Source organism: Camelina sativa, chromosome 6 (assembly GCF_030686135.1).
Source record: "Camelina sativa cultivar CO46 ecotype springtype chromosome 6, ASM3068613v1".
Classification (NCBI taxonomy): domain Eukaryota; kingdom Viridiplantae; phylum Streptophyta; class Magnoliopsida; order Brassicales; family Brassicaceae; genus Camelina; species Camelina sativa.
Genome location: NC_141885.1, coordinates 28182376 through 28194039, shown reverse-complemented (window position 1 = coordinate 28194039; position 11664 = coordinate 28182376). Strand labels below are relative to the sequence as shown.

Sequence of the window (11664 nt, the reverse complement as noted above, 5' to 3'; positions counted from 1 at the left end):
ATTTATTACATCTTCTATAATATCATGATCAGATTACCTATCAATCTCCATCTTAATATGTTTGGTTGGCTGATTACTTTTTCTTTAAAAGAACTGGCCAGGCCAATCTAGATCTAGATATATACGTAATCGCTAAATAAATACTATATAGTAATATGAATTACAAGTTATAAAGCTTTCGGTATATAACCAACCTTATAAGTTATAAACCCAAAAGAAAATAAAAGGCACTAGTCGGTAATTTGTGTATTGCTTAGTACGTAATCGTTCTTATTTAAATTTTAAAAGTGGAACAAATCGAAAAAAACACCTAGCTAGAAAATAATTCCGACCCACTTAATTTTTTTTTGTAATAATTGTACTGTGAATACAAGGAAATGGTACTTTCCTCCTAACTTAAAAATAGATAGTTATTTATTTTATTTTTTTACAAAGTTTATGTTGGATAGTTAGTTAAAGCTTAAAATAGAAATCATTCTTTTTTTTTTGTTCAAAAAAATAGAAATCATTCTATTGTGTGGAATTGCATCATTTTTTTTTTTTTTTGGAAACCGAAGTTTTTCTTCTTCTTGTAAATCATTTCACGAATTACCAGTCATGTACGTATACACATAGGCATATGCGTACAAATCCACAGAATTTACAAAATCATGAGATGCTCGTAATGTCACAAAATCCATCATGAGAGAGGAAAAAAAATGTATAGGAATTAGGAACCTCTTTAATCAATTGAATAAAATAAGAAAAATAGACATGGTCTCGTTCTTGGACCGGCCGAAGAATCTTAGAGTTTATGGCTCAAGATATACAGTATATATAACTTTTTCACATAAAACGAAAATCGATACATTTGTTTGCTCCAGCTAGCGGATCGTACTAATTAACAGCATGTACCATTTTTTCTTTTGGTTTTGTTCATGTAACGATGTTAGTATAGTAACATTACACATGTTGCTCTGGAACATGACACGTAACACTTGAACCCTGGCAAACTCTTAACAACTAATAAATTAATAGTTTTCACGTATTGTCAATGTTAATCTAAAAATTGTGTACGTACGTGGTCCTGAAAGAGACTAAGCACCCTTCACGTTCCTTTATCCAATTTTGGTTTAAATGTAATGAATGGCTGGTTAATGATTAAAGCTTACAACTTTTATCAAAATAGAACTGTACTAGTGGGCGGCAGTGGTTGTATTTTCATGTTAATCGATGTTATCAGCCGATTACTACTTAAACATTCTTTTTTTTTTTTTTACACCATCAGTCTCTATCACATATTTTCATTGACGGCTGAGCTTATATATTACGCTGGGCTCAGAGAACTCGATTAAAAGAGAGTTGAAAACCTGAAATGAAAAAGCTAGCAGCTGTAGGTAAATGAACATTGATAAACGTGGTCCAATTTCTCATCCTCAGTCGTACATAACTGGTTGGACCAAAAGCCTCTAGTCGATATATTGTTTTCTTATGTTTCATCGTTATTGCTACGAATCTTAATCTTTTGCAATTTTATCAAAATCTATTAGTATATATATAGATCTAATGTATCAAATTCCGTTTGATATAATTGACTGTTATTCATAATCATTGCGGCTTGCTTGTCTTCTTTTCTTTGTAAATTTTCAAATAATGGGTTGTTTCGCCCACGCGCATCTTATAAATTGACGCCCGGCTAATTAATACTAATGTGACTGAATGAACTGGATATTAATATTATTAGGTTGGATAATATCAGCAAAATAAATGTTACGGATACAATCTTGTTTCCAAAATTTGCAAAAATAGCCAAGCACAACTAAAGGCAATAACGATTAAATCTTTCTTTGTTCTCCACAGAGCCGTGACTTATGCTTTGCAAAAAAGGCATTTGCCTTAGGCCACACAAAAAAAATAATCAAAAACATGCCATATTTTTTATTTGTAAACTAGATTGGGCATTTTTTATGTAGTACTTTAGGAAACTTTTGGAAACAAAATTCAACATTCATATAAATTTTGTTTCTTTTTTTCCTTTACATAAGCTATCATATCTAATATCTTACTCTTTAAAGTTTTTTTTTAAATTAATAATATTTCTTTCTTTTTATAACTAAAAAAAAATCTCTCATAAAAATAAAATATATGAAGTTTCATTTTAAATTTTTGCCTTAGGCCTTTACGGATCTTGGCACGGAACTGGTTCTCCACTCATTTTTTTTCTTTTCAATATTTACATATGATCATCTCTCTATCACCTTAAGTTCTTGTAGAGACTAGAGAGAGAAAGAATAATACAATTAAATATCAAAGAAATTACGAGGAAACCATGGCGTCGTCCTTTTCAAAGCTATGCCCTATATATTATCTACTAGCCACGGGGACCTCTCTATTTCTATACATCTCACTCTTCACTTACTAACAGAGTATTTCTAATTTTAATTTTAAACCGAACTAAAAATGCAGCAACTTAGCTTACGAATCTACGATCGAAATATATAAAGATAATGTACGTCAATCATCCTGTAAAAGATCAGCATTTGTACTTGCAAATTTGCTATGCGTCTAAAATGGTTAACGGAGCGTGTGGTTGTTTGAATCGAGTAGATGACATTTTAATGTCGCTAGTTTAATGCATATAACGTATCTGATTAATAATTTTACTAGTTCTGTTACCAAACTTATACTGGTTTACGGCCAAAAAATAATACTATATATATATATATATATATATATATATATATTCATTCTTAATTATTGATAGCCTTCTTTTCAGTAAATAATTATGTCGGTACTATTTGATTAAGGGGTTGGCTGGTAATTTGTTTTTGGAACCGTAGAGATATTAAAAAATGATTTAACGATTTTAGTCAGATTGTCACTAAATCACTAGATCATATATATACTTTGATCTTCCTAAAATTTGCTAGTAACTCTTACAACTCTCACAATCAGTTTTTTTTTTTCATTTCTTATCTCAAAGCCAATAATATATGTAGTTCCCATTACTTTTAAAGTCCGACACTTTGTTAACAAAACAAAAAAGTTACAGTCAAACTGTACACAACCAATTAATTTTCATAAAAATAGTCCCATATGATCACAACTGTAACAAATGATCAACCTTCCACTGGTTTAAGACTCTGTTCTGACCTGACAATTTTGTAGCCTAATTTATGTCACACTATCGTACGTGTGAATTGACCCACACAAATAACGATCGAAGTAGTTTGTTAGTCGTTGTTTTGTGGGATTAAACTATGATTTCGCAAGCCCACTTTATGGTACGGTATAGATTAATGTACCAAATTAGATTATGAGAATGATGAAGAGTAGGTGTGTATATATAGAGATATTTTGGCATATGATAATGAAAGAAGAAAAGATGGGGTTAATTAAGGGTAAGGACCACTTTGTTATTGTATACTGAAAAAAACAGACTTGCACTTATTTTAAATGCCCACTCGCGCTCCTTTCTTTTGTCCATCTCCTACAACGTAACCCTCTTATCCCACTAGAGGATTTTTCCCTCCTTTTAAATGCCAAGGCCAAACTCTGTAGTTGGAGTATCATTCTTATTAGTTATAACTTATAACTAAACATTAACCACACACAAAAAAAAACTCTAACATACATTTTCAATCTATACATTTAAAGCATATATATTGGTTATATATATTTATATATAGTTAGATCAATTGGTTGGGGCAGGACAGGGCAGGACTGGCTTTTGCTCGATCCATCGAGGCCTTTAGAAAATTAGGGTTTCTTTTTCGTTTTTTTCTTTATTTATTTATTATAAAATAGTATATAACAAAAATTAGTTGTAGTTTTTTGGACCGACGCGAACTCCGTAGAGTCACTCGTGTTAATTTAAAAGAAATCGATCTTGTATATAAAAAGAGATAGTAATACATATAAGATCGGTCGCCATCGAAGAGGTAGTGGTGAGGTAGAAGGCGGTCCATTTTTGTTTATATAAATTTGTTTGTTTAATTTAAATTATTTAAAAAGAAAATGGAGAATCCGTGGTGCGATCGATAATGGCAACAACATGCTCCAGTTGTCAATTTGCCCCAGAGTCTAGGACTCTCTCCATCTCCTCTATCACTAGCCAACCCTCTCTAATTTTTTAAACAAAACATAATTACTGTAGTCTTTAAGCATGCATTTTGAAAGTTCATGTGCAATTAAAAAAAATATATTAATAATACTCAGAAAAATAAGAGGAAGAAAATTTAATACTATATGTTGTCGAGAATTATTTGCTTTTATCAAATTCTTAAAATTTTAGATTCGTATAGCCAAAAATATCCAAATTTTCAAAAGTACTATTCTATATGAAGATATGGACTCAATATATATATTTCATATGTTATGGAGTTATCAGAATTCTATCTTTATAATATAAAACACATATATATATATATATTTCATTACGGAAAAAAAAGAAATTGGTAAAAATTAAACTTTACTTAAACTGAACTTAACCATTTAATATTGTTTGATACATATTTATTATTTCCCACAAGAAAGTGACAAAAATAATAAACCATGCATTTTCAAACATAATTTCACATTTTCGATTTTTGTCCGTAGTTAGTGTAGTTTACTTTGTTTTGTTTTAGTATAGAAATAGGTGTCGCACTTAGCCTATATTAGAACTAAAAAAAAGAAAGAAACAAATAGTAATAATCCGATAATAATAATAACAAATTATCGATGGAGTTGAAATTATATAAATGCAAAATATATGAGGTGGGGTCGGTTTGTATAAAAGTGTGGATTACAAAGGAATCTTAGTTATTCATATCAACCCTCTCAGCTGAGGTTGTCTCAACTCTGAAAGGAGCCAAAGACACCATTTTTTATTTGGATCGGAGGTTTTGTTTGCAAAACTTCATGACCTTCTTATAAATTGTAACTTTATACTATTCCACTTACAAAGATAAAATATTATAATGTGTGATTTGCCAAACAAAAAATGAAAAGAAGAAAATATAATGATGTAATATTAAATTGACTCCATCCATCTCTGGAACTAACTATAAAGGGCTCTCTGCTCTGCGGTGTTAGCAGGAAAAGTCAGCTTCCCCTGCAGCTCTTGTATATTCACATTCATTTTTCTGTTCACACTCTTAAATCTTCATAACTCTATTTGCATCTATTTTCTATATTTATTTTATTATTTATAAATTATTCATACGTACACATGTCGGACCATATCTTACAGAATCATTTAGTTGATTACAGTTAATTTTTAAAAAAAATAGGGGAGTATAAATTGGAGCACATTTACTCATTAGTTAGTACTTAGTAGTAGTAGAAGTAGTAGTGTGGTCCCTTAAAAAGAAGAAGAAAAAAAAGTGAGGCCCAAAATAAATAAGTTACATAGATATGATAAAATCCAAAAAGCCCATTCTCTGTCTAAATATATGCTACTCATGTTTAGTCGCTTTCTCTATTTGGATCCACACTATCACAATATTTTGCTTAACCTGTACCTACCTATTCACTGTACTTTAATCTAGTGGACAGAAATCTTTCCTCAAGGATATATATATTTGGTTTTTAATAAGAAATATCGATTCTAGCACGTGTCGGTTCATCATATACAATTGTTTTTGTTTTGTCGTCTACACTTGTGAGATTCTAATCATTTTTATATAAGATGGTTTTAGTGGTATGGCCTATTTATTGTATCTGGGCCTCATGTAGCTTCTTAAGGCCATTTAGTGGACGAGTCAAACATGTAATGTCAAAGAGATTAGGCAAAACTGCATTATATATCCGTTTCAAATTATACAATTGAACAAAATTGCAACATCACAAGGTAAAAAAAATCAAACAAAACCAAAAAAAAAAAAAAAAAAAAAAACTGCAAAAGCCGATCATATGATTATGAATATGTAAAATAATTAAGATATGTATATGCGGATGCTGCCAATAATAATCATCTCTTCCGTGTAAACAAAAACATTGTTTTTGTTGTTTCTGTTCATCTCCTCAAGGTGTGGAGAATATACTCAGCGTATAGATCCCTGTAGTTTCACAAACAATGCAGATACGTTTACTTACTCAAGTTTTTTCAAACGAAGTTTGTGACTTTATTAGGGTTTATGGTTCGGTGAAAGTCTTACATGGAGTACTGGATTGCTTCATGTGCAGTCTCTGATGGCAAGAAATCGTTCACAGCCACCTTCTTGTTCTCGTTCTTCTTGTCTATATATATAATAATAACCAAGCGCGATTTGTAAGGGTTCTTTTCTTAGTTTGGTCCTAATTTTTTTGATTTAACTGGAGATGTGATCATCAAAGAAGGAGGATCTTACAGTCTTCGAAGAAACGGCGGATTTCAGAGAGACGATGAGGAGCGAGTTGTTTGATGTCTGTGAAATGTTTGTACTCTGGATCATCAGCACACACTGCAATGATCTTGTCATCTTTCTCACCCTGAAAATTCTCACCGTTATTATTACCAATATCAAAACTTTAAGATCAAGCTCTGATTTTGGAATTTTTTTGAGATTTCTTGGATTGCAAGTTTGACAGATTCTAAAAAGAGATGATCTCTATCTAATGTATTTTGTGAGAAATAAGAAACATTAATGCAATGGGTGAGAGAATTGAGAAGAGAAACCTGATCAATCATGGGCATTAATCCAATGGCTCTAGCACGGAGAAAACAACCTGGAAGCACTGGTTCCTACACGAATCAGAAGCTAAATTAGGTCAAAACACAATGTGGTGCTTAATGATGAAAATTTGTGTTTGGTTGTGATAAAACACACACTTTACCTGCATAAGGACAAGAACATCAAGGGGATCGTTGTCTTCACACAATGTCCGGGGGATGAATCCGTAGTTGTGTGGATAGACAACTGACGAGTACAAGATCCGGTCAACCTGAGATCGAATTCAATGTCATCAATCAGAACAGTTAATAGAAAAGAAGATCACATGATCTGAGGATTTCACAAACCTTGATAAGACCGGTCTTTTTGTCGAGTTCATATTTAACTTTGCTTCCTTTTGTGATCTCAACCACCTGACCAGAGAGGCTCTCACGTTAATAGACCAATAGAGAGAAAAAGAGACTCTTATCCGAGTTATGTAAGGTGAGAGACATACCACATTGAAGACCAATGGAGCATCAGGACCGATCTCAAGGTCGTGCCATGGATGTGCAGCTACAGATCTCCTGGATAGAGTTGAGAGAATCCTCTCGTTCAGTTTTGGAACAGGACGAGGAGATTGACTTGATTCCTGAGTCTCTTCATACGTTTCTTCACTCATCTGTGATCACATCGATCGCATAAGTTTAACAATACTTAATGATCGTGAAGACGAAACAAGAGCATTTGGAAACAATCAGAGATTACCTTTAGATCTTCGAAGGGACAAAAACAAATGTAAGTTTCTGCAAAAAACAGAGCTACGTATATATATACAGGAGAAACCAGAGTTTAATTATAGCATCAAGATTTAGTCAAAATCGAATTTAATGATACCAGAGATATTCTTTCTCAACCTTTCAATTTCTTTTTTTCTTTTTTTTTTTCTCTAAAAACTCGATTATAAATTTTGTTTTAAAATGGGAAAAACAAAACAAAACATTGTGTACTTGTTTTTGGTGTTTTCTTCTTACTCTTTTTCCTGCACGTTGTTCTAATCGTGAGTACCAATCCTAGTCACGATTATTGTTTTTGCAGAACACGATCTCGTAATTGAAACAAAAACGAACGTTTCTTTACTCTCAAGCAAAACGTTATGAAATTTTACATACTTTGTAAACAAAAAAAAAAAAACAGAACCTTTATTAATTTCCCCTGTTTTTTTAGGTCTTAGGGAGATAGATAGAATCAGGAGACATAGAAATCATCTGAAGTAAACTCGAATTCGAAAACGTTTCCTCAATTCCATCTTCTTTCTTATCCCAACCGCTGTTTCCAGCGATCTGCAACAGCTCTCTAGCTGCATCAACCATTCCAAATTTACCATCACCACCGAACAAAACGCACCGAGTCGCGATATCAGCTACTAAACCAATCTGTTCCCTAAAAGCCACAGGCTGCTCATGAACATACATTGAAGGATCCACGATCTCTTCAAGCTTGCCGTTTCTAATCCTCTGTAACGCTTGAGTCACTGTCTCTTCTCTCTGCTTTAAACCAGTCACGATCTCTAGGAGCAAAACCGCGAAATCGTACATACTAGTATCAATCCTCTGTTTCCTCTGTAAACCAAAACCAGTGACTTTAGCTTGGAAATCTTCGTCTAGGAAGATGTAACCAGAGGCAATGTTGTTGTGTAGGATCGGTGGATAGTTCTCGTATTGAAGTAAAGCGAGTAAACCAGCTACTTCAGCTACAATGTTAACTCTCTTGCACCAATCAAGCCCTAGATGTAACCGGTCTCCAAGCAATCCGTTTACCGGATACTCGTAAACAACGAGTGGATTATATCCAATATCCATACAGAACCCTATGATTCTCGCGAGGTTTCTATGCAAAACCGCAGATAAGTGATCTATCTGAGACGAAATCTCCATGAACTCAATCTGGTTTTCGCAGAGAACCTTGTGGACGATCACTCGCGTGCCGTTTGTTAGATTCCCTGAGTAGATAGTTCCGGTTTTGCCTTGTGTGAGTTTTTGTGAATCTTGAAACCCTTTAGTGGCTTCTTCTAGCTCACGGTATGTGAAGAGACGAGTCTTGTTGTATCCTTTGCGGAAAGAAACACTAGTAGTAGTCGTTGCTGTAGAGATATCAAACTGTTGATCTGTATGAGTTATTACAGGACGTTTAAGAAGGCAGAAGAGAGCTAACAGTGAGCCCAGTATGAACAGAGGAGCTAAAACTCCTGCATATATATTTGACTAATGATGTTAGCAAGAAGTTTGGTTCAAAGAAATTTTGAATTTATTCAGACGAGGAGATTATCGTAATTACCGGCTAAAACGGTGAGTTTCTTCCCCTTGTGTTTCTTGATCTCACATTTGTCTCCATATAATTCCTTCCCGTCTTTGTAACAAGCTGCAATAATAGTAAACCAAGTAAGTTGCTTGTGATTCAAGAAACACTCGTCTGTTCAAACTAGGGCACCGAACCGCACCAAACCTAATGAATTATTATTCATAGAATAACAAATCTATTAATTTGCTGTTTAGGATAGTGAAATGAGGTTACTTAAAAAGTACTGTATCATCACGTAAACATGAAAAAGGAGAAGGAAAAAAAGCTTACATTTTAAGCAACCGGTTCCATGGACGAAGCCATCGCCAACGAAGCCATCACGGCACACACATCGAACACTTCCTTCAATAGCCGTAGCGTTAACAGTTCTAGCCTCACGATCGCAAACAGCTTCCGAAGAGTTTCTCGGAATACCCCACTCTAATTTCACTCCTCGTATACCTCTGTTGGTCCCTCTTGGGACAACCCACGAAGAGAATCCTCTGCATCCGTATTTACTAAAAACAGATAAATCATCACCTGCACGCCACGCGCTGTGATCAGACAGAGGGTAGCAACAACCGATATCTCCACCGGAGGTTTCGTCTTCTTCTCTGCCATCACAACCAAAGAGATCGTTGGTTTCGCAGCCGGCTTTACAGAGAGAAGAATCTTCACAGTCGTAAAGACCGATCACGTTTTCTAAAGAGATGGAGAAGAACTGGCTTGCAGAGAAAGGGAAAGAGCGTAAGTCGTTGAATTGGTGACAAGAAGGAGATAAAGGGAAGTCTACGAGGAGACCGTCTGTGAAGAACTCGATGATCTGGTAACTTTGGTGGTTTATGTGAAGATATAGAGTGGAGGAGTTTGTGCAGGAGAGTCGAAAAGCGACGGACGAGGAGGAGGATAAGAGATAGAAAGGGAAGGAGACTGAGAAGTTTCCGCACTTTTCCGGTGAACGGAGAGTGTCCGGCTGAGAGAGAGAGATTGAGGTTAGGGTTTGGAGAGTTAAGAGAAGGAGAAGAAGTAGAAACAGAGCAGAGGAAGAAGAAGAAGAAGAAGAAGGAAGAAACAGAGGAGGCATTTCAGGTTTTGGGCAAGAACAATCAATGAGTAAAAAAGATGTTTTGTATAAATGTTTAAAAAGTATATTTAAGACTTTATTGTATCAATGCATCAAAAGCTACATTCGTGGGACTTGGAATTATGAATTTTATTTATTTATTTGGGAATTGTGACAAAAAAAAAAAAAAAATTGAATCTCGACGAGCGTGTGTGCACAGTTGTTTTTGTTAGAAACTTCACTTGGTTTCCTAACTATTTTTGGGTTATTACAAGATATAAATTGGATTTTGGACGTAAAGAGTAAAAGAGCGCCACGTGTTGAGATCGTAAGAGGTAAATGGAAAAATAGGAGGGCGCAGATAGATTATAGAAGTTGGGGAATAGGAGACTAATGGTCCGTTGAATAGCTAACACTTTGCACCATTGGACCTCGAGCTCTCCTAATTTTACTCCAAAACGCTAATCTCTTGTTTTGATCATTTTTTTAATTAAATATTTTACTATATAGTTTTATTACCCTTACGGACTTACGCATCCGTATAATACATGTATTGTTTAATTTGTCGCGAATGAAAGATTCAAAACTACGGAATGTGTCAGACCTAAAGGTTTCGTTCTCTTCGCAGCATAAAACTTGGGAACGGAGGGACTCTCCCGTTCTGTTATACGATTCTAGGATAGGACTACCGTTTGGTAACAGTGACTATCATACACTAAATCGGCTTAAAGACACTTGTTATACCAGTTCATTATTATTAGTTGACCTTTGTTACCAAACGTTATAACTAACTTTTGAATTGTTTTAAAAAAAAATATAATGAGAATATAGATTGTTTTTAAAAAAAATTGTTTTACTCGTTAAAAACTCAAAACTAAAAAACGAAACTACCACACTATATTTTCTGTTTAAATTTATTTTAAAAATTAATTATTTTTCACGATAGCTGGCTTATATTTACTATGCTTTCCGTCTGTACGTTACTATTATTTTTAAATATAATTTGTTTTTGCTGATTTGTCAAAAATTTATTGGTTTGGTGACTTGAGATTTATAAGATAAATGATGATACTATATAGAAAACGATAAATTTGGTTAGATTTAAATTCAGTAAAAAATGATTTACTAACTAATCTATCAATCATTTCTTAATAATGGTTGGATATTTTTTTAAATGTGGTTTAGTCAATCAATTAAATCGTCTGTTGGGAACCACACAATTTTAACATTTAAAGAATCCAAACAAATATTTTTTTTTTTAAAACAAAATCAAATTCAATGGATTTAATTTTTTTTAGTATTATTGGCAACTATATATGAGTCAATTTTGGTACAATTTTTATTGACTAGATAACTCAATTCCAGCCCAAAGTTAAACTAATACAGCAAAAGTTAGTGTTGAATGTGGATTTATAACTTGTGAGTGGTTTGTGAACCTAACCAAAATGAATTTTTTTTGCTGTTTTCAGCATTAACAATTGAAATATACTTGTGTGTCATATATATAACACTACCATGAGCTCTGAAGAATGCAATTCATGGGAAATACGAAAGAGTCCCTAATGATGTATTTTTGTGGAATCTACCCGAACTTGATTACATAGATCTATGGTGTTTCTAAAACTCATTAGAGGGCACGCCTTGAAAGAACATTTTGATATAGTATAA

General features: G+C 33.6%; 2 protein-coding genes across 2 annotated transcripts; both read right to left on the bottom strand.

Moving 5' to 3' along the window:
• Positions 1–5732: 5732 nt before the first annotated feature.
• LOC104793666 (soluble inorganic pyrophosphatase 3) lies at positions 5733–7495 on the bottom strand. Its single transcript, XM_010520070.2, has 8 exons — positions 7362–7495; positions 7111–7275; positions 6962–7027; positions 6778–6885; positions 6620–6685; positions 6312–6432; positions 6120–6201; positions 5733–6020 (listed from the first exon to the last, which is right to left on the bottom strand). Exons 2-8 carry the CDS (start codon positions 7273–7275, stop codon positions 5978–5980), a joined length of 651 nt encoding a protein of 216 aa, XP_010518372.1. The 5' UTR covers positions 7362–7495; the 3' UTR covers positions 5733–5977.
• Positions 7496–7706: 211 nt separating this feature from the next.
• On the bottom strand, positions 7707–10121 carry LOC104793665 (probably inactive receptor-like protein kinase At2g46850). The gene is made up of 3 exons (XM_010520069.3): positions 9225–10121; positions 8931–9014; positions 7707–8841 (listed from the first exon to the last, which is right to left on the bottom strand). The coding sequence occupies exons 1-3, from the start codon at positions 10015–10017 to the stop codon at positions 7817–7819; spliced, it is 1902 nt and encodes a 633-aa protein (XP_010518371.1). The 5' UTR covers positions 10018–10121; the 3' UTR covers positions 7707–7816.
• Positions 10122–11664: the final 1543 nt, after the last annotated feature.

Excerpts from the sequence above, each read along its gene's own strand:
- LOC104793666 (XM_010520070.2), bottom strand. The coding sequence starts at position 7,275 with ATGAGTGAAGAAACGTATGAAGAGACTCAGGAATCAAGTCAATCTCCT. Across the intron at positions 6,686-6,777 it reads ATGTTCTTGTCCTTATGCAG|GAACCAGTGCTTCCAGGTTG; the intron begins GTAAAGTGTGTG and ends TGATTCGTGTAG. Across the intron at positions 6,021-6,119 it reads GAAGCAATCCAGTACTCCAT|GGATCTATACGCTGAGTATA; the intron begins GTAAGACTTTCA and ends GTGAAACTACAG.
- LOC104793665 (XM_010520069.3), bottom strand. The coding sequence starts at position 10,017 with ATGCCTCCTCTGTTTCTTCCTTCTTCTTCTTCTTCTTCTTCCTCTGCT. Across the intron at positions 9,015-9,224 it reads TGGAACCGGTTGCTTAAAAT|CTTGTTACAAAGACGGGAAG; the intron begins GTAAGCTTTTTT and ends CTATTATTGCAG. Across the intron at positions 8,842-8,930 it reads GAAACTCACCGTTTTAGCCG|GAGTTTTAGCTCCTCTGTTC; the intron begins GTAATTACGATA and ends ATATATATGCAG.